The sequence below is a fragment of the Labrus mixtus genome, chromosome 9, assembly GCF_963584025.1.
Source record: "Labrus mixtus chromosome 9, fLabMix1.1, whole genome shotgun sequence".
Classification (NCBI taxonomy): Eukaryota; Metazoa; Chordata; class Actinopteri; order Labriformes; family Labridae; genus Labrus; species Labrus mixtus.
In genome coordinates, this window is record NC_083620.1 from 17791849 (window position 1) to 17804573 (window position 12725).

The 12725-nt window shown below is 41.2% G+C and overlaps 2 protein-coding genes across 2 annotated transcripts in view; one reads left to right on the forward strand and one right to left on the reverse strand.

The window, feature by feature from the left end:
* Positions 1–5893, reverse strand: ccdc153 (coiled-coil domain containing 153). Its single transcript, XM_061046624.1, has 6 exons — positions 5454–5893; positions 5284–5352; positions 4045–4164; positions 3728–3820; positions 3509–3639; positions 1–518 (listed from the first exon to the last, which is right to left on the reverse strand). Exons 1-6 carry the CDS (start codon positions 5503–5505, stop codon positions 390–392), a joined length of 594 nt encoding a protein of 197 aa, XP_060902607.1. The 5' UTR covers positions 5506–5893; the 3' UTR covers positions 1–389.
* Positions 5894–6160: 267 nt separating this feature from the next.
* Positions 6161–12725, forward strand: part of cbl (Cbl proto-oncogene, E3 ubiquitin protein ligase) — a 35578-nt gene continuing 29013 nt past the window's right edge. Inside the window, exons 1-2 of the mRNA XM_061046623.1 lie at positions 6161–6893; positions 11363–11610. Of these exons, the coding sequence (XP_060902606.1) occupies positions 6747–6893; positions 11363–11610 (395 nt within the window). The 5' untranslated portion in view covers positions 6161–6746. The remainder of the gene's footprint in view (positions 6894–11362; positions 11611–12725) is intronic.

Consider the following 12725-nt stretch of genomic DNA (forward strand, 5'->3'; position numbering starts at 1 on the left):
TTGATTTTAAAGCCTTTATTGATGTGTTTATACAGTACAGCACACGTATCATTCCTTTAATGTGATTGTGTTCCTCTTCTTATTTTACCAAAGACACCATCTTTGAAACCATTGACAGTCATTTGCTACATCTAGTGGTCATTACACGACATTACAAACACCTTATGGATATCTATGGATACATGCAGTTAGATCTGCCTATTTTGTACTCTGGTGATGAAATATGGTACCAACAGCCACCGTTTCAGGCATACTTAATCATGAGCTAAAAGTTGATAATGTTGCAGGTTTCACTTTTTTTTTACAAAAATGTAACGGCCTTATTTATCAGAACCAACAAATGTGTCTCATCGAGAGGAGCAGCTGCCTTTAGATCTTTTAAGTCTGTCTCAGATGTTCGGAGCATTCAGGCCAAATTCAGAGAGCAGGTCCTTGTGATTTTGATGAAGCTCTGTGCTCTTGCCCTTCCATTCCTGTCCAGTCACAGACAGCTGGGAAGTCAGACTGTCTAGAGTCTCCTGTAGATAAAAGGAAAATCAGTGAAAATTAGATGTGACCTAAAGTTTTCCCTTTAAATCACCCAGTTGTCTAACCTGATCTCCCTCCTTCCCTTTAACCACTTTAAACTCTGATGAGTTACAGGACTGCGCTGATGGGGAAGAGACATAATTACATTCTCTGTCACACAAGGAGAGACAGAAATAATGATAATTACTTATTATAAAATCATGGCTGCATAATCACAGACTGAGTCTACGATAAAGGGCTCCCGACATGACCACTTATCTTTGAAGATCTGCTCTCTGAAAATTTGCATCTACTGTCAGGGCTCAGCCAACTGGCCTGATCCTATTAAAGGTCCCATATTATGCTTTTTCTGGTTTTATATGCTCTTTAGTGTGTTTTCCAAGTGTCCTGTGCATGTTTAGGCACATCTATGTGCAAAAATTCAAAGTCTGCGGAAATGCGGCTTCTCCTACGTCCTCCTGTTAGCTGCAGCATTAGCTGCATGTAACGCTCGGTTCTAGCCCCCCTCGATAAAAATGTGTCAGTGCGGCGTCATTGTCAGTGTGAGATCACTGATCTAAGCCCATCGGCTCGTTGTGGCAAGCCCTGCAGCTCATGTTGAAATTTCCAAGAAGCGTGCTGAGCAACTGACCAATAACGACAGAGCGGATCGGCAGACCAATCAGAGCAGACCTGGCCCACGTGGGGTCTAACAGTGGGGGCTCAACAGAGCGTAGCTGACGGACTCAGAGCGGAGAGGGAGCAAGGAGGAGCAGTACATGAAAACAGACACTTTTTTCGGACTTTAGCTATTGTGAACGTACAAAAGTAGGTACATAGATTAAATATACAAACCCCAAAAAGGGCAGAATATGGGCTCTTTAAGGCCCATACTGACCCCCATTCTTTGTTATTTACATCAGGGAGTCTTATTGTCCTTGTGTGAGTTATTATAATAGACCTATAAATTACCATAACATTTATATCATAGGTGTGGGTGTTACTTGAAAAGAGTCCAGTTGGACAAAGGAAACGTGTTCCAACAGCTTAAGAACCTTCTGTGCTTCACTTCAGATCGTCTCTGTGACTTTTATATTTTACTGAATACTCGTTTGTATGTCCATCCAGGCTTACTTGAAGATCAATGTTGTGTGGCTTTGTAAAGCCAAAACATAACTTTTAAAGTTCACCTTTTCCTGTAGATCCAAATGCCGGCTTATGACATTTGAGAAAAGGTTGGGTAGTTTATAAACAGTGTGAGGCTTTTTTGTAAAGCTGTATACAGCACAGTTTTTGGCTGTCATCCCTAAAGTGGGGAAAGTGGGTTTAATGCTTTATGCAACAATATGACACTTACAGTACACCCAGGTTGTAAAAACTCCCAAATGCGAGCCATGCAGCAGTGAATTTAATTTAGGTGCATTCATTTAAACTGTATCCATATAGAGACATTAACATGTTAACTTTCACATCCTAATGTTGGCACAGTGACACCATCCCATGCACAGACATGATCTTATGGAGTTGTTCTACTGAGTGAAAAACGGATAAGGGCTGATCTCACTGCAGAGGCAAGAGGAAATATCAATCTACATTAAGTCCCGAATACATCCACTATAGAAAAGTTAAGAGTAATGGGGACAAAGCTGCCCTTTAGCAGGGACAGCACCACATCGTTCACCCTAATCGAATGGCACATACCTGTAAGCAGGTTCAGAGTGTGTGGAGCCTCAAACATGTCTGGTCAAACATACTGAGGCCCATTAGTGGCTACAGTTTATCAGCGTCATTAATATGTGAATGGTGAATGGACTTTTTCTTATATAGCACTTATCTAGTCTTCTTACCACTCAAAGTGCTTGTGCAATACTGCCCTACAAAGGCAAAAGACCTTAACTCGCCAGAGTGTAGAACTGAGAAAAATGACTTTAAAGTCTTTTTGTTGTCCAGCCAAATGAGTTGCAGGCAGAATATTGGAAATGTGGCAATTCTCTGTCTTTTTAATCAGGTTATTAATGTTCATAAAAATCTTGAGGTCAAACATGACCTTTGACCCTTATTTGGAAGTTAAGGTACTCTGCCGTTGCGTTGCCTGTACAATAATAAGGCGTCATGCCAAGGCAAAAGGCATTAACTTCCATTTGTTAGCTCCCTTGGTTGCTGATCTCTATATTAAATCAGTATATGATAATAATGATAACATATACATGAAATCTAGTGATCATCGCACAATTAAGTGCTTGATGACAGATATTAAAACAAAAGCATAACACCTTAACTCCACTGCAGTGAAACAGTAACTTCACTTTGATCCGCAGCAAAACAATGACAGAAGACCTTAACTCAGTGTGAGCATTCCTGAATGCTGCAGTTCAAAGGCAAAGACCCTTATAAGTGAAGTTACTGGACTCTGCCTTGGTTTCTCGAGGGCTTTTGGAAGTTAAGGCAAATACAACCTACTATTTTCTCAAAAAAACAACACAATTGACTCAAGATATTTGTCCACATGATAAAGCACATCTGTAATGTTCCAAAAATGACAAAAACTAATTTTCGAAAAAATTGAAGTTACTGCCTTTTGCCTTTGTAGGGCAGAATACACGTCACACATTTACCCATTCACAAAGATTTTCACACACTGATTGGAGAGGAGACTATGAAAAGTGGCCATCAGCATTAACAACTCACATTTATACGAATTCAAACTTCGATATAAATGCCAGTGGGAGAAGTTTACAATTCAGTGTCTGGAGCATTCCCACTATCGTTATCCAAATCTTTATTATTATTATTCTACTTCCGTACATTTTATCCGGCTTCTTCGGGACATGATGGCTATGACTTTTCACTTTTCTACTACTTTTACTTTTTAACTTATTTAACTTTTTCCACAAAATTATTCCCCATTGAAATGAATGGGAAAATTTTCCACTTTTTTCTCAGCCTTCCCACGCATTTTCCGCAGGTAAATGCAAATTGTCTAGTTAGTTTTGCTACTCACATGCAGGATCTTCTCATAGTCAGTTTCCATGTTGTCCATCTTATGACAGAGGTCAGATATGACGGTGTCCTTCTCCTGTTCAACCTGCTCACGCTCTCTTTTCTCTCTCTTCAATTCATCCTGACACAGGGCTATGCACACAAACAAACACAGGCATGCAGTAAATTTTATCTGCCTCTCCTATATGTATTTATATGTTAATGTTTCATGTATTCATACCAAGTTCCTCTTTCAGCTGGCCGACCTCCTTCTCCAGCCTCTTCACCTTGCTGCTCATGTCCGTCTGCATCGATTTGTACTGTCGACGGAGGTCTAAAAGCAACAATTTCAGACTTAGCCTTCGTTGCTGATTCCCTTTGCACAGCTAATTTAGCAATCAGCTTAGGCACCCAGCTAATGAGACTTTTTGTTCCCCAAAAATTACCCTAACCTTGGCAAACACGCCCCTTGTTCTTGCGTCCCAAAGGGATCCACGCTTTATCTCAGGTTATTTAAGGAGAGACTAATTGTTGTTTCATGCCTCAACTGACACGTACCAGAGTTCACATCCCTGTGGTCTTGTCCCTCGTGCTGCAGCTTCTGCTCCATGTCTCTCACGCGTCTCCTCAGGTCAGCTCTATCAGACTGGATCTTCATTGCAGACTCACGCTGTATGGCTGTGGTGATCACACAAATAAATGCATGCATAATGATCACATCAGTGTGCTCTTTATAGGCAGAAATTGCATCCTAATGCCTCTTACCCTAAAACTAATTATGTTTTCATATGGCTGTAATTTCCTGTCGGTGGTACAGATGGTGCAACTATAGCTTCACATGGTGGGTTGATTCAGATGCCTTGATTGAATAAAAGTGAAAATCAAACTATGTATAAATACTTCATTCTACATACATAGTCCTTTAGCAAAATCTTAACGCATGTTAGGATTGTCAGCAAAATACACTAGAGAGCACATGTAACAAGTTTTAACTTGGTACAACTAGTTTGACCTAAGACATGTACATTCAAGATATACATTTTCATTGAAAGCTGTAGCCTGCAAAAATTACTGTATTTCCTTCAGAAGTAGTAGAAGTATAAAGTAGAACATAAAGAACAGGTACCTCCAAATCATACATTTCCCACCGCTGCTTCAAGTCTTACTATTAAACATTGTATGTAACATAGTATGCTAAATATGTTCCCTGAATCCCTGTGTAAAAGGTTGACGCAATCAAATAAGTTTTGATAAGAGAAGAATCTTTTTCAGATACGATCTCTTTTCATATGATAGGGGGCATTATGAAAAGGAATAAAGTCATGTTATTATGATTAGTCACTTCATTGATTAGATTAGTAACAGGGAATTTGAAATCAGAAATGATTAAACTGAATAATCGTAGAAGTCAAATACAGGCTACCCTAAATCAAGAAAAAAGGCAAAACGTTTGCTGGTTACAGTCCTATACCAAAAGTGAGGATATTAAGCTTTTTGTTTATTAATGTAAAATGGACGCTGAAAATTGAGAATGACCATTTTTAATGTATAATAATTTTTTTCTGCCACTCAAAAGACTAAAAGATAAATTATTATATTACCTAATAATCAGAAGGTAGGCCTACATTAGGCATTATTAGACATAATAGGCCTATGTAGGCTACTCTTCGAACTTCAGGAGTGGAAATGTCCCCCTTGAATTCAGTAGGCTTCATGTGATTCATAAAGGAGGTAGTTTGACCTCAACGAGGCAACGTTACACAAAGTAGGCTAAATAAAAAATAAATTCCTGCTCACCAATATGATCCTGTAGGACGGCTATATCCAGAATACTGTGCTTATACTTTGCTTCTGAGTCATTTTCACCTGCAACAAGAGAATAACAGTTGTAAACAAAAATGAATGTCAGCAAAAGAAAAAAAAAACTATAGTCCTACTGCATTATAGCCTATATAATCTTAAATTACATTTTTCGGGAGCCTTCTTTGTGGTCTTTTTCGTTTTTTTCTTAGGAGGCATGATTCCTTTAGCTCCACTCCCTGAATGGACACACTAAACACAGGGATGAGCATTTGTTGCTTGCTGTGCTGAGGTTGCCGAGTGAGTTGCCATGGAACAAGCTGTCAACCTTGATTGATAGTTGACTGACTTTATTAACAACCAATCACAAAGTTACTAGGGCACCTTCGCCTTTTTTTTTTTTTTTTTTTTAAATCTCGTGCGCACTTGGCCATGTAATTGGATCCTTACTTTTAGTGAGATACGTTTTAGAGCGTCCCTTTGTTTGCCAGGAGAGACCGAGCCCAGCGCTGTGGGAATGCACGGCAACCATTCAGCATCACCTCAACCTTTTGTGAATGCTGCACAAGCTGAGGCGCGCGTCCGAGAACATTCACGACTCGTGAGCGCGCGTGGAGAAGGCGTGGAGTTTGGGTTATGAAGAGGGGTGGTTGGGGGGGGGTGGCAAACGGAAGGGGACGTACAGGAAAGGCAAAGGGCCGCACATAGGCTACACGTCACGGTGGAAAAGAAAAAATACCGGGCAATGTTTCATTTCCACATTTATTTATTTTCTCGTGTTACAGATATGTGACGCTTTTTCGCATTTTTTTTTTTTTCGGTGCAACTTCCTCTTCTCGGTCATCAGTGAATGCTCTGCGTCGTCAGCCCGCAGGAGGAGGAGGGCTGACACTGTCACACAGACACTCAACTTCCCGTCAAAGCACAGCGCAGGCAAAACGAGCTGCTGCTGCTGCTGCTGCTGCTGACAAAAAGGGGGAACGACATCGGGGATTATCAAGAGGAGAGGAACACATTCAGACACGGTGTCGCCCAGCTGAGGGCTGAGCAGAGTCAGGTCTGGTGCTCCTGCTAATTATCCTGCGTTGGGGTCCCTGCAGAGAGACAGCAGCACGGGCTAGCTGCAGCACACCGCGGCTGCACAGGGTGTGAGTGACTTCTTTTAGCCATAATCTCCTTTCTTTTTTTTTTTTCATCCGAAAAAGCTGGTGTTATAGGTTTACTGATGGGAGCCTTCATGCACTAGCCATCCCTCCCCAAATCCTTTACCTTCCCTGTCGGACCCTGGCTCAGACCCGTCACTCGGGCGCTGTCCTCGCCGGGGGGTGCCGGATCACCATTGCTGGGTCTGGCTAACGCGAGACGGCGGCGGCTCGGTCCCCCCTGACCCCTGACCCCCTGCCCCCCTGCCGCCCCCCTCTCCTGTCTGCCGCTCTGGCCGACCTTTGCCGAGCTCGAACATGGCAGGGAACCTTAAGAAAGGCGGAGGACTCATAGGTATGATGAAGGATGCCTTCCAGCCACACCATCACCACCTCCACTCCCATCACCAGCCCGGGGCCGTGGATAAGAAGACAGTGGAGAAATGTTGGAAACTGATGGACAAGGTACGTTTAGCTCGGGATAAACGTTAACTGGGCTCGTCGGATGCCAAAAGGGGGGGCTGCTAGCTCACAAAAGCTAACTAGCGTTAAGCTAACTATTCTTCGCCTGCTGCAGGTTCTGGCGTCGACAGCTTGGAAACAGCTAGCTGCTAATTAGCTAGCCTAAACTGTATTGTTCTGCACCATATGTGCCAATGACGGACTGTTATGATGAATATTACAAAGTCCGCACATAGAGCGACATTACATGTGTGTGTGTAAGAGCTTTAACACACTCTATGCTAACTAGTTTGTTGTCACACCATGGTAGACTTATTCTGCTCCCTAAAAATGTGTCAAACATTAACAAAGAAGGTGCTGCAGGCGTTTAAACATGATGGTAACACTGGAAAGTTCAGTATAGGTTTATTCAAGAGAGGTTTTTTTTTAATTTAATTGTACACTGTTACTTAAATTACAGCAGTCTGTAAGCTCTTAGAAACTAACAAAGCACTGAGGGGAAGAAAAAAAAACCCATGTCTATAATACAAGGCCAATCATGCTCTTTCACAGGGGAGACTCATTTCACAGCTTAACTTCTCGGAAAAGTCTGTAGCAGTTTGACCCCCAGTTTCCTGTGAGATTCACACAGCAATATCTGAGTGAATAGGAAGACAAGACACTCTTTTGTGTCCTCTCTTCCTCTTTGAGGTCTTTTAGTTCAGATATCTAATGTTAGGAGACGAAGCCAAAGCTATTATTAACAAACCACTTTCCAGTTCATTTTTACTCAGCTAGCATCTGTTGAATGTGCTCTGCTGGACTTTCAGCCACATTTCAACACACACAAAAAAAAAAGAGGTACTTTAGCTAACAGTTGTAACACTGCGACCTGGTTTTTTTTTAATTAGGTCTTTTGTTTTTAGTGAATGTGCAAAACTCCTCCACACACTTTTTTAATGTTATATTTTGGGTGATTTTTTGCCTCTATTGGATAGAACAGCTGTAGAGAGTTAGGAAAACATTGGGAAGAGAGGGAAGGGGATGACATGCAGGGAAGGACCGAGGCTGGACTGGAACCCACTGCAACGAGGACTACAGCCTCTGTTCATGCGGCACGTACCTCATAACCGCAAGGCTATCTGACGCCCCGAATGTGCAACACGTCTTAAAAAGCTGTTGTGTGCGTCTCTGTCATATGACCCGGACAACTGACCTCACACCACTTAAACCACCTGCACAGTCAGGTTAGCTTTTTTTACAGTCTACAGTCTGAGAATAATTTACAATGTTCATCTGACCCAGTGAAATCCATCTGACCTCAGTTATGCCCAGAAAAAAAAAAGAATCTCTTACCTATAAAAAAAATGCTTGGTGTTTTCACTTCCCTTGATTGTTAAAAAAAGCTGCAGAAAAAGTATTCCGAACACTACAGCCCAACATATACTCTTGACCAACAGAATGCAGAATATAATCTTTGTGTCCCTCTTTTAAAACACCTCCTGCAGAGGACCTAGTTAAATTTTAGCAGAATTATGTCACATTAATTCTGCATCACCTATTCTTACAGTTTTAGGCATAACAAACATTGCACTTATTTAATTTGTTTAATCTCTGACGCTCTGTCCAAAGGTTTGTTTTAAGGTTGGCCTCCTGCATCAAGTTTGGACTTTAGAAATATAGTTTAAAACTTTAAAGGTTTAGCCAATAGGTTTTGTGTCTGCTGTTGCATCACTGAATGCATGAGGCGAATTAGATATTAATTAACCATAACCTGATGTTTTTTTTTTAATCAATTAATGTCAAAAAGTTACCTTGGCCAATTTTTTTCCAGGTAATTTAATTTTCAGGTACTTGAAGTTGATGTTCAGACAGTACATGTTTATTTATTCTATGCCAGTTGTGAATAGGCCTGGAGAGAAGAGAGAAAAAGATGCGTGGAATGCAGTTAAGTGTAGAGCCAGTCAATATTTCACTCCAGCCTTGATTGACATTGACATATGAGAGCACTCAGTTGTTTTGGCCTTGTACGTGTGCGAGCATGCATGCGTATTTGGCAAAGTTATGGGTACAAGTGTTTGCATGGTATATGATAATGCTAGTGATGTAACCTTGGCAACCCTGTTATCAAGTGTCAAACATAACCAGTGAAGACTTTCTGCATTCAGAGGCCTGGAGAAGGGTTGAAGGAGTGAGGGCACAGAGTTGGTAATGATACTGAAGTAAAGGCATGTTATCTGTCAGTTCAGTTGCACAGCTCACACGTATACTTACCACAGTCATATTATTCAAAATATACACAGGATAAAAAAAAATATGCTGATGATGTTAAACATACAGTTCTGTAGAAGCTTTAAGCTCACTTTTTGACACCATTGGCAATTTAAAATGATTTTTTAATGTTTTTTCTATCAATGAAAAGTATAAGCTAATGAAATCACTTTAATCTTACTGCACTTCATTTTTTTCTCCTTCCATCCATTTGCACTTGCTGATATTGAGAAGCTGACTATTCTCATATATAATATATAAACTCATTCTGCATGTCATGAAACTACCTCCTAAAATACACTGTCCGTCAAGTGTGACCTCATTTTGCTAAGAGGCATTTGATACAGTGATGATGAGGTGACTTATCTTAGAACTGTATACCCATATTACAAACTGAAACTAAATATTTCTCACATACAACACTCAGTTTATGAAGCTGAGGCAGATCCTTCTACATTCTGATATGACATATGTGGAAGTGAACATCATGTTTATCTGTGGCTGGGGAATATAAAATTCAGAAAAGCGGATTTAAAAAGAAGTTATTTTCTCGCAAATGTACCAGAGTGGAATTAGTGTTAGTTAGCTCGAGTCAACTGAGCACGTTTCATAATAACATAAAGCATGTATGAGTTGTATTACGACGTTATGTACAAGAGGTAATCGTGCTTAGGTACGGTTAGTCCTGGCCAGTGTGGGGCCAATCGTGCTTGAGTACGGCACGGTACGGATGGCCAGTGTGACCGCTCCCTTAAACACATTCATTCCACAACCACATTTAGTTATGTCATCCCTGCCTTCTTTCTTTTCTCAGACCCTCCCTCACAATTGTTGGATGCTACATTTTATGTGCTGTTGTTGTTAATTCTGAAAGCCCAAGTTCAGATCAGGAGAAGAGACCCTGGATTTTTCAAATATTGTGTAGGTTAGGGAGGAAGTTCATCCTAAATTCAGTGATGACCACGTCCATAAAGAGCGTACTGTCATTGTGAATGTTCCAGGCTTCCCGCCAGTGTCGTTTGTAATGGTCAACGAGGTGACTCAGACTCTGTGCAGCAATACACAGTGAGATGGCTGAGGAGAGGTTGAACATTACTGAGGATGTCGCATGTTTTCTTACAGTCTAGTGAATGTGTTTAACTCAATTTTAATGTTTTATGAAGCCATCTGATAGGACATTTTCTCTCTGCTTACCCATTACAGAATTCACCCTCTGATGTGTCAATGATTGATGTGAATGTGCGCTCTTGTAGATGTATTTGTAGGTTTTTTTAAATCTTTTGTGCTTGGGAAATTTATTTCTTCACATGCACTTCGGTTGTAGCTCTATCTACGTTGTCAATATCACAGTCTGTGCTTCAGCTTCTTCATATTTGCAAGGCAATCATGCTCAAATGTTGAGCAAAGAGAATTTGTGTTTTTCATGCAGAAGTGGTGTAGGATGTGCAGATTGAAATGAGGAAGTGTAAACATCAACAGCTTCTCTAAACATGTACAGCAAGTGGAGAGTCCGACTGTGGTAACCTGTGTTTGTTGAAATGGCAGTTGAAAAATGAGACATGTCTCCAAACAGACATCTGCATGGTCAGTGAATAGGAAAAGGAGATGATACGATTTTACAAAGAGGACAGACAGTGTTTGGATATATGCAAATCTACCTTTGTCCTGGTACACGTTAATCTTTTTAGGTCTAAGAGGAAGCGGTGCGACATTGGGGAAATATCTCCTGATGCCATAAGGGAATTAATCGATTTAACTACGTATTCCATTATCTAATGTTTTGACTTGCCACACTCTGAAAGCTCTAAGCTTGCCTCTGACGGGGCTTTTAAGGGCCTTTCTCTCAGTCATCACCCTTGTTGGCACTTTCCATTCTGCATGTCTTCTCTCTGGGCTCTCTGACAGTAAACTGCTCTACAGATAAGTGGTCTAATACAGAAAAGAGCTGTATTGTGCAAGTCTCTGTCTATAGGGTATAAATAATGTCTTACTGATGCAGAATAAAGGTGAGCTTTTTAAATTTTAGATAACCTTGACTTTCCTTCTGTCTTTGTCACCCTCTCTCTAACCCATCTTTTAACATGTGTGCTTTGCCTTTGCACCCACCTTGTCTCTAACTGTATCTTTTCATTCCCCCCCCCCCCCCCCCCCCCCCCCCCACACACACACACACACACACACACACACACACACACACACACAAACATCCTCCCTCTCTGCAGGTGGTGCGCCTTTGCCAAAACCCCAAATTGGCTCTGAAGAACAGCCCCCCTTACATCCTGGACCTTCTGCCAGACACCTACCAGCACCTGCGCACCATCTTGTCTCACTATGAGGGCAAAATGGAGACTTTGGGGGACAATGAGTACTTCCGGGTCTTCATGGAGAACCTTACCAAGAAGACCAAGCAGACCATCAGCTTGTTTAAGGAGGGAAAGGAGCGCATGTACGAGGAGAATTCACAACCCAGGTGAGAAATGGGGAAAGAATCATTGTACGACCTACACATTTAGACATGATTTTAGTCGTGAATGGTGGCAATTCATTTTTTTTTTTGTACTTTGAGTCATTGTGTTGATTTCCATTAGTAGGCTTATCTGCAATGAGACATGAGCTGCTGCATTACACACAAATCACACCTCAAACTCTTTCATACATTCTGAGTTATTACGTCTAAGCAGACGTTGTGAACAATGGCTCCCTTCCCCAGCCTCCCAGGCGGTTGTAGCTCGTCATCAAAACAAGAATAGAGAAGTGTTGTGGTTTGAGCAAGTGAGCTCCTCTGCGGTGAGGATGGTGCTTAATCTACAGCTGCCTGCCACTTGTGTTTCTGTGTATCCTTATCTTTTCCATCTACTTCAGCATTTCACTCTTCATATCGCCACCTTTATGTAATGCTTTCGTTTTTTAATTATTTTTTCCTCTTGCATCCACTTATCGCTCCTTGTCCCCGAAGAAAACAGGCCCCCCCATGTGTACAGTTCATGAATATGTCCTGTTGTTGTTTATGTGGCGGGTCTCCTGGAAATTTAATTAATAAGATATTCTGCTCGTTACGCTTGTGTTAGAAACACCAAATGAGAACAGAGCAATCTTTTGAAGACAAAGTATACAGCTATGGACCCCAAGATGAAATGGACCTTCTTCTGAGCAAAAAGTTATTGTTGTGTTAATGAGAAGGCTTTCGGAGCAGCTGCTGGATGAAGCTGCTTTGCTTTTATCATGTTCATTTGTTGCAATCAAGAGGAAAAAGGCTGGAGGATATGCGCCGGTGCTTGTTACAGGCATCATGTACTTTCTATAATAAAATAGTAAGAAAGAAATGATTTGGGTTTTCTATGAAAGTCCTTGATTCAGCATGTGAGCCAGCATCAAATATTTGCCAGTGAATGCTTTCTCTGCTTAGTCCTATGTGTTGTCTGCTTTTTATGTCTGTGTGCTGTATCTGCTGTCTTCAGATGGTCTAAAGGCAAAATGGAGCTTTAAGAAGAGAGAAAAGATGGACAGTAATGAGTGTCTGAGCGGAGTAGATACCTGCTAAATAAGGCTACATCACTAACAAACCAGATTACAAGCAGGTTACAC